The sequence below is a fragment of the Nematostella vectensis genome, chromosome 2 (assembly GCF_932526225.1).
Source record: "Nematostella vectensis chromosome 2, jaNemVect1.1, whole genome shotgun sequence".
Taxonomy (NCBI): Eukaryota; Metazoa; Cnidaria; class Anthozoa; order Actiniaria; family Edwardsiidae; genus Nematostella; species Nematostella vectensis.
This window is the reverse complement of record NC_064035.1, coordinates 16,467,273-16,475,880: the sequence shown is the minus strand read 5'-3', so window position 1 is coordinate 16,475,880 and position 8,608 is coordinate 16,467,273. Positions and strand designations below refer to the sequence as shown.

At 43.0% G+C, this 8,608-nt stretch overlaps 1 protein-coding gene across 1 annotated transcript; it reads left to right on the top strand.

Moving 5' to 3' along the window:
* The first annotated feature begins 891 nt into the window (after positions 1–891).
* Positions 892–8,022, top strand: LOC116620011 (trace amine-associated receptor 4). Its single transcript, XM_032385445.2, has 3 exons — positions 892–1,200; positions 6,190–6,422; positions 7,161–8,022. The coding sequence occupies exons 1-3, from the start codon at positions 896–898 to the stop codon at positions 7,490–7,492; spliced, it is 870 nt and encodes a 289-aa protein (XP_032241336.1). The 5' UTR covers positions 892–895; the 3' UTR covers positions 7,493–8,022.
* Positions 8,023–8,608: the final 586 nt, after the last annotated feature.

The window sequence follows — 8,608 nt, the reverse complement described above, 5'->3', positions numbered from 1 at the left end:
CAACCATTATAACCATGTTTAGACAGCAACCAATCATCATAACCATGCTCAGACAGTAACAAGTGCTGAAGACGATCTGAGTTTGTAAGCAGAAAATTGCGCGAGGAGAGTTTAATTAAATTTAACTCTATCCTTTCCTTTACAGGTAACCAAGCCGTATAATTTTTCTGCCAAGTGCATATCTAAGCGCATGCATTCTAATGTGGAAATGTAAGTTTTCTAAGAACTTCCAATATTCCATAGCATAATTTCAAGAAGAGCCTTAATGTGCTTGTCCCACGAGGTTGCTGAACAATGTGGATTCACGTGCTGAATAGTTTCTTGGAGAAAACCTGTCGAGTTCTGTTTCGCCGCATTGGAAAAGTGCAGCATCCCATTTTGTGAGTGCGTGCCATTTGCTGTGTAGAGAGTAGCATGTACTTTGTCTTTGATGAATTAAGGGAAAGGCTGTTTGCAGAATAGTCGCCTAATTTGGAAATGACGTTATTAATTTTTGCAATACCAATAGCTGCAATAGTGTGTAGATAAAAAGTAGTATCATCTGCATATTGATAGCACGAAAACAATTTAGCATGTCCTAGCAACGCATAAATTGAAAAATTCAGGTCCAAGTATTGAGCCCTTTGGTACCCCAAATTTTATAGTTGCCATTTTGGATCTTTTATCATCATCCGTTATAGAGATATCATCAATCATTAGCAATATCTTAAGACCAATGTGTTAACGGATGGAGTGAAATGTGTGGGACGCTATTGTTAAGCGCTGCTATTATCCATACCTAGTAAATAGGCAGTTAAGACTCTATTCCGCCCATAAAGGCATTCACCCGACGTCACCCTGACGTCATGTCAATCCTAAAAAGCCTGACTGCCTCTTGACTGGCTCACTTTTCTCGATGAACCAGTCGGTGTCACCTGGGGGCGCGTATGAAGCCCCTCTATATGACCGAGTGGCGCTAGTGTTCGTGTGTAGCATAAGCTCTCTTGTTGGCGCTTTTACAAACGCTCTTATCGTCATTGCGGTTCTCTCATCCCTCCATCTCTGGGAGAGTCGCTATTTTCTTCTACTCTCGCTCTCCGTTTCTGATTTTCTGTCGTGTGCGCTCTGGCAGCCGACATTAATCCACTCTACTGTGACAGGCCAGTACGGTTCTTTATCAAGCTTTCTGGCCTATTTTACGGCTCTGTCGTCATTAAACAGGTTCGTATGCCTTGGATTTGTTTTCCCCTGCAACGTTAGCTAAGCATCCCCTAGATGTAATAGAAAGACGGCTGTATTTATTGAAACATAACTGCATGCATTACTGGTTAAAGCGCTAGTGTAGAAAACTAGAGAATTAGTCACGAATTTCGAAAATCGGTTTGTGCTGTATGCTACTAGACCTAAGTGCATAATCATGGCTTCCTCGAACTCGGCATTATCGATTTTGTGGGTATAAAGGATTGTTTACCTTTATGCTTGAAACTGTTATATACTGGCAGTAGAGTGTGAAAAACTGTGCCTTAGATCCGTTTTTCTTCATGGTAGTTCAGCATTCCCCAGCTACATTGACGTTAGTAGCTCCCCCATTTTATACTTATCATATTATAGTCCAACTACCACACTGTTCCTTAAGCGGAAATTTCATTTTTGGGTGTTTTTTTTTATCAATATGCAGACCCGCCTATTTTCAGTGATCTTGAATTAAAAAACTAGCCACAGGAGGCCCTGCAAAAAATTTCAAGCCAGCAAGTTTTCCGAATTAATGTTTGTAATTACGGAACATGTCTCCATTAATGCAATGAGTTTTCACTTGGTCGTGACAGTCCATATATCGGTAAATTCTCACTGATAAACATTAAATTGTTAAATTTTATGCTAACAATTCGAATAAAACTGTCAGGAGCGAATTATCAAATGCATGTATTTATTGAGCTTCTCCTGCGAAATGCAAATTTCCGTGCAAGCTTGTCCAAGGAAATCGGGTAAATTTAAAACGGCTTTTCCTGGAGACTTTTGTTATTGAGATAATAAAGGTGTTTTTCCTTTCCGTAGTTATAAACGAGTGACGGATGGGTGCAGGTGCTATGGTAAATTTAATGGAAACTCTTTTCAAGGAAACTTATTGGCTCATACTGCTTATTTCCAATTAAAGAAGGCCAATCATGCCGCCATTTTATGCTCCCGCTCAATGGCGAGTGACTCAAAGATGCCATTCGCATCGGCTTATTCTAGCGAGTAAACAAGTTATTTTCAATATCGTCAGTACCGTATTCATGCGTTGTTATTTTGTAGTTTTCCTTGCAAATATTGTTGTCCCTGTATTTTCAATGATAAACAATATGGAAGGAGGGTGGTTGATCGACATTCTTTAAGGCTTGGCCGTATTCTTATTTTTGGGACATTTTAAGGGTAGAAATGTTCTTAACGATGTTCTTAAATTTTAGTGTAAATAAGAATATAGTACCCAATGAATTATTAGATCAGTATGGTGATGATATTGATAAAGATCGGGAGTGTATGAAGATAAAACCAAGAGGAGCTGGAAAAAAATGTGAGTTTCTGAGCGTTTCGTGTGAAGCTATCGATCAGGGCCGTAGGAGGGGTGGGGCACAGGGCCGTAGCAGGGGTGGGGCACTGGGGGCAAGCCCCCAACATTTAAAAACAATATTAGGAAATGACCAGGAAATGAAATCAGGAAATGACCAGGAACTAGGAAATAACCAGGAAATTTCCAGTGGCTGCGCCCCCCTCCCGATAATTTTTCTATATTTCTGTATTGAGCCCTTCCCCCCCTCCCTAATCTTCCTTGGCCTGCTGCGGCTCTGGCTATAAAGTAAGAAAGGCAGTGTACCACTGCCACTGTACCCCGGTTTGTTTTTAACTCAGTCGCTCAAAAAACCGGCGAGACCGTCGATGAGTTCATTGTCCGTCTGCGACAGCAGGCCGAGCCATGTGAGTTTGGGGCCCTGAAGGACTCCTTGATCCGGGACCACATCGTTATCGGCACCTCAGATGAAAGCGGAAGGGAGCGGCTACTGCGAGAGAGACCTGCTCCAGACCTTGCTAGGGTAGTAGAGAGTTTACGAGCTGCAGAGATTTCAAGAGCTCACAAGCAAGTGATAAGTGGGGAACCAGAACCTATCCACCATACACAGACAATGGGTGAAATATTCCTGCAAAGAAAAGAGGTGCTCCCAGAAGTCCAGGCAAAAAAGGCAATGGTCAACAGAGAGTTTCTGGCCCTTCAGCCTTCGGCAAATCCAACCACAACAGCCAGAAAACCAGCAGCGGATTGCCTTTGTGGAGGACAGGTAGTTCACCTTCGAATAGACTGCCCGTTTGTAATTACGGAACATGTCTCCATAAACATGCCTCCATTGCTGCAATGAGTTTTCACTTGGTCGCGATGCATTTATTAATTGAGCTTCTCCTGCGAAATGCCAATTTCCGTGCAAGCTTGTCTAAGGAAATCGGGTAAATTTAAAACGGAATAAAGGTGTTTTTCCTTTCCGTAGTTAAAAACGAGTGACGGATGGGTGCAGGTGCTATGGTAAATTTAATGTAAACTCTTTTCAAGGAAACTTATTGGCTCATACTGCTTTGATTGCTTTGTTTTTATAATAAATTAAAAGTTTTTAGCGGTCTGTTTTGAATCACATAGGTCCTTAAAAAGGTCCAAAAATTATTTTAAAAAAGTGCTGTGAAAAATTTCATATTGACTATACATTCTTTTTAATAAGAACGACTTATTTTCACCGAGGACAAGAAAGACCCAGACAAAATCATTCAAGAGCTTAGAAAGCATTTTGTACCCCAGAGGAACGTCCTTTATGAGCGGTTTGTTTTTAACTCACTCAAAAAAAAAGGGGAGGCCGTTGATTATTCATTATCTGTCTGCGACAGCAGGCCGTGCCATGTGAGTTTAGGGCACTGAAGGACTCCTTGATCCGGGACCGCATTGTTATCGATGCGGATGAAAGCTGAAGGGAGCGGCTACGGCGAGAGATACCTGTTCCAGACCTTGCTAGGGTAGTAGAGAGTTTACGAGCTGCAGAGATTTCAAGAGCTCACAAGCACGTGATAAGCCGGGAAACCAGAACCTATCCACCACACAGACAATGGGGGGAATAATCCTGCAAAGAAAAGGGGTGCTCTAAGAAGTCCAGGCAAAAAAGCAATGGTCAAGAGAGAGTTTCTGGCTCTTCAGCCTTCGGCAAATCCAACCACAACCACCAGAAAACTTGCAGCAGATTCCGCGTTGCCGCTGGTGTGGAAGACAGGCAGTTCACCTTCGAAAAGACTGCCCCGCCAAGAATATCCAGTGTCATAACTGTCAGAAGACTGGTCATTTCGCAACAGTGTTCCAATCAGCTAAACAAGTCCATGAAGTGTATAACGATGAGGACAGCGACTTTGACACCTTTTACACGATGGGCGTAGTAAACTCTATCAGCGAGAACTTCTGGTCAGTGGAATTGCTTGTCAATGGGAATGCATGCGACTTCAAACTGGACAGCGGGTCCAAGGTGACAGTCGTCAGCGACCAAACATCTTGGATCAAAGGCATGCAGCTCGAGGAAGTTAAGACCTCGAGGTCCCGATGGAGTAAAACTGTCTCACCTCATGAAAGGGCAGATCACGAGCGCAACATTACAAGCCAGAAATAGGCGCAACACGAGAATGTAATGAGTAACCAGAGGAACAACCTCTTGTCCAAATCAGCTATCCAGGCGCTTCGATTACTTGTTCCGGCACCCGAAGTAAATAACATGGGAAAGGTGCCAATCTTCAGGAAAGAATTTCCTAAGCACAAGGGCCTTGGCATGATGAAAGAGCCCTACAAGACACCGCTGAAAGACGACGCAGTCTGTCTGTACACTCCACGTCGTATACCACATCCACTGTTACCCAAGGTAAAACAGAAGCTAGAGGGAATGGTCGCCCAGGGGGTCATATCACCTGTAACCACCCCTACTGACTGGTGCTCCGGGATGGTCAATGCCCCCAAGAGGAATGGAGACGTCAGGATCTGTGTGGACCTCACCTCACTTAACAAGGCCGTGAAGAGAGAGATCCACCCAATGGCAAGTGTAGATGAAAATCTCGCAAAGCTAAAAGACAGCTCGATTTTCTCGAAGCTTGACGCCAACTCTGGTTTCTGGCAGATTCACCTGGACGACGAATCTAAGCTCCGCACCACCTTTGTGACGCCCTTTCGTCGGTTTCGCTTCAATTGTCCCCCATTCGGGATAAGCTCTGCCCCAGAAGTCTTTCAACGTACCATGTCTATGACACTGGAAGGTTTAGAAGGCGTCGTATGTCAGATGGACGATATTTTGATCCATGGTCCTCGCAAGAAGTTCAGGACGAATGTGTTCGTCTAGTCCTCGAGCGTCTCCTCAAGGAGGGAATCACGTTGAACGAAAAATGTGAATTTTCGAAGCAGAAGATTAAGTTTCTCTGGGAGTGGACCCAACGACCCACTCCCAGCCGCCAATTGCGTAGATCCAGCTCCATCAGAGAAACATCAAGTCCTAGCCGCTTGTCCAGTTGCTGCATCCCCCAATCCAGGCGTTACACCAGTTCGTAAGTCAGGCCGACTGGTAAGATCGAACCAGCGCCCAGATATGGTTTATTATTAGAGGTAGTTTAGAAAGTGAGAGAATACGTTTGTTACTATTTGGTTGTTATTAAGTTTACTGTTGAACCACCCTAGTATAAACTTGAAGGGAGGTGTTGTATGATTGGCCATATTTGTAAGATGTCCTGTGACGTCATGGGCTTGGGTTAGATGAATAAAGGAGACTCGCACTTACAACAGGTACAAGCTCGCACTCAATGGCTCTTCTCCTACGATCCACTTACAAGACAGATCATCGAAGGGATAAAAAACAGTATCGAGAAAGAAGAAGTACTCCTCAATTCGAAATAGGAATTACGAGAGAGATTAGTAATTAGGATATAAATAGTAACAGGACGTAATAATTATAACGTAATAGTAAGATGACGCATACGCGAATGTCCCACATGGACGCGATGACGGAGAAAGGTGATGTCCCGTAAAACACAACTCATACCATGTAAATAAAAAAGGCGAGAGCCAAGAGCATTTTTGTTTAAGTAAATAGATGCAAACCTATGGAGGGAATAGAAAGACCTAATAAAACACATATGTCATCTAAAACTTTTTCTTAAATATACTTCCAGCCTTGTGTTTGTGACGGTGGAGCGCTTCATCGCGGTATTCTTCCCGTATGTGTACATCAATAACATCCCCAAGAGTTGCGAGGTGGTAATCTGCGCTGTGTTAGCGTATATCATCTCTTTGGGGCTGACTGTGTTGCGGGTGATTCACGTCATCGGCGTGGTAACCATCTACTGCTATTTAATGGTGATTTCGATCTTGCTGTTATGCATCTACATCGCGATTTTCATCACGGGTAAGACTTTGTCTTAGAGGTACCGACATCAGAAAAAAAGAATGGAGGAAAGTAGACTGCCTAGAATTCGAGTGATAATATATCTTTTGAATGATGTTTCGTGTGCTGCCTTCCTGTTGTGTCTATCGAAGGGCAGCACTATCGAGCGTTTTTATCCGAGTATATTAGGATTGGCACTAGCGCCTTCCTGGGGATAATGGATACCCCGTCTTGATTAAGTGACCATTTAACTCAAGTAAGACAATTATAACTAGACTGAGAGTCAGGTTTGCAGTATTTAATGAAGGCCGCAGCTCACCGGGACAGACCGGGGGGTACACACACCCCCTTTGATGTGAAGGAATTTCACAAAGAACACATGGAAGAGAATGGTATCTGCCCCAAAATTGGCTTAGCACCACTCCCATCCCTCTCCCTTTAAAGTTGCATTGTCTCCAGTTTACTTCCGGTCGATTACGTAACAATCTCCGATGATTTTTAACGGAAAACGCGAAAAATATTTCAAAATATTGAAAGAAGTGTGTTTATTGAAAGTTTCTTTGAGGATGTGATTGATAATTTAGAGCGGATGGCCTGTTTAATATCTCGGATTTTAATAGACTCTTTTGTCTTTTAACGGTTGAAGTTTCCGTCGGACCTCCGGAAGTAAACTGGTGACCATGCGGCTTTAAGTCCCCCCCTCAAATATTTTAACCTGTTTTGCACGCTAAGGATAACACAAACTTGATTCTACTTCAGCCCGAAAGCAAGATCTCAAAGTTCGTCCGCCCCCCTTACCTCGGCAATGCAGCACCAGGGAACAACGGCGTTCCTGGAACAAACAGCAAAAACTTCACGAGAGTAAAACTACCAAGACGGTGGCAATCATCTTGGGGGTGTACTATACGTGTTGGCTGCCATTTCTGATGTTCCCAGCCATTCCCGTGGAGTATATCCCACGGACTTTCCACTGGATCAACTGCGCTGCATCGCTTCAGTCCCTAGCGAATCCATTCATCTACTTTCTGTTTGTCAGAAGGTTAAGGAAAAAGGTCGTCAAGATATTGACCCAGAAATTCCGGAATTTCTAAGACCTTCTTGAATAAACATTAATGGACATACCCAATAGGAGGATATCTAGAAAGGCAGTGCTTGGGCTCGTCTAAAATAGTACTATCTATCTGAAAGACATTCTGCTCAGACTCTTTCTTTTCACCACTTTACCAAAAGTCCAAAATATAAAATACCAAAGAATAAAAAAATAAGTAAAAAAATATGGAATTCACTTCCTTCGGACTGTTGCTACTTTCGGCAACATTCACTTTTTCTTGTTATGACCCGTTGAGATATTTTACCTTTTTTTTTCATTTCCATCACTGTACCATTACCTGTGCCACCTTAGTAATCTTGTTTTCTGTTCTTGGTTACGTGATGTATGCAAATAGCTGTCGTGTCAAGGGTTTCTTTGCTTTGTGGCCACACCTGCCACACCTACCATATGTAAACAAGCAAAGAACATTTGAAAACATGTATTGGCTATCATTTTTATACAAAAAAATTATTCTAAAAAGTCTATCTGCCAGTCTGCATGGATAAGCAAAATAAAGCTGACTTGACTAGACTTGAGAAGATTCGCTTTTGCTGACCCAATCAAAAAACATATGTAGGCAAACAAACAGTAAAGATACCAAAAATCAGGGCCGTAGCAGGTGAAAGGGCACTGGGGCACGTGCCCCCCCCAACCCCCCCCCCCCCCCCCCAATACTTATTATTAGGAAATTATAAGGAAATGACCATAGGGGCGTGGCTGTGCCCCCAATATTTTCTTAACGTTTCTGTATTATGCCAACCCCCCCCCCCCCCAATATTCCGAGGCCTGCTACCAAGAACTTAAAAAGGTATCTGTAGTGCGTAGTGTATAGGTATGACCCCAATGGGGCCACTGGGCATCTATGTTGTCTTATAAAGCTTTTGAAAGAACAAAGGAACCTGAGGTACCCGCGCATTAATGGGGAGGCAATAGCCCTGTCTTATACCGCATTCACATTAATTAAACTGCTTTAAATCTCAATCCCCCAAGAGTGGACAGAACCAAGAATAGAAAACTGAATAGAGTGGACTGTACATGTTACTAAGTGATCATTTATCTAGTAATTATTTAGTGTAAAAGAGTATTCTTCAGGGTAAAAGTGATAGGGATGCTCCTG

What these genes read in the sequence shown, in the direction of transcription:
- LOC116620011 (XM_032385445.2), top strand. Translation starts at nt 896, where the DNA reads ATGAACCAGTCGGTGTCACCTGGGGGCGCGTATGAAGCCCCTCTATAT. An exon ending in GCTCTGTCGTCATTAAACAG is followed by an intron (nt 1,201 to 6,189) that starts GTTCGTATGCCT and finishes ATATACTTCCAG; the next exon opens with CCTTGTGTTTGTGACGGTGG. An exon ending in CATCGCGATTTTCATCACGG is followed by an intron (nt 6,423 to 7,160) that starts GTAAGACTTTGT and finishes ATTCTACTTCAG; the next exon opens with CCCGAAAGCAAGATCTCAAA.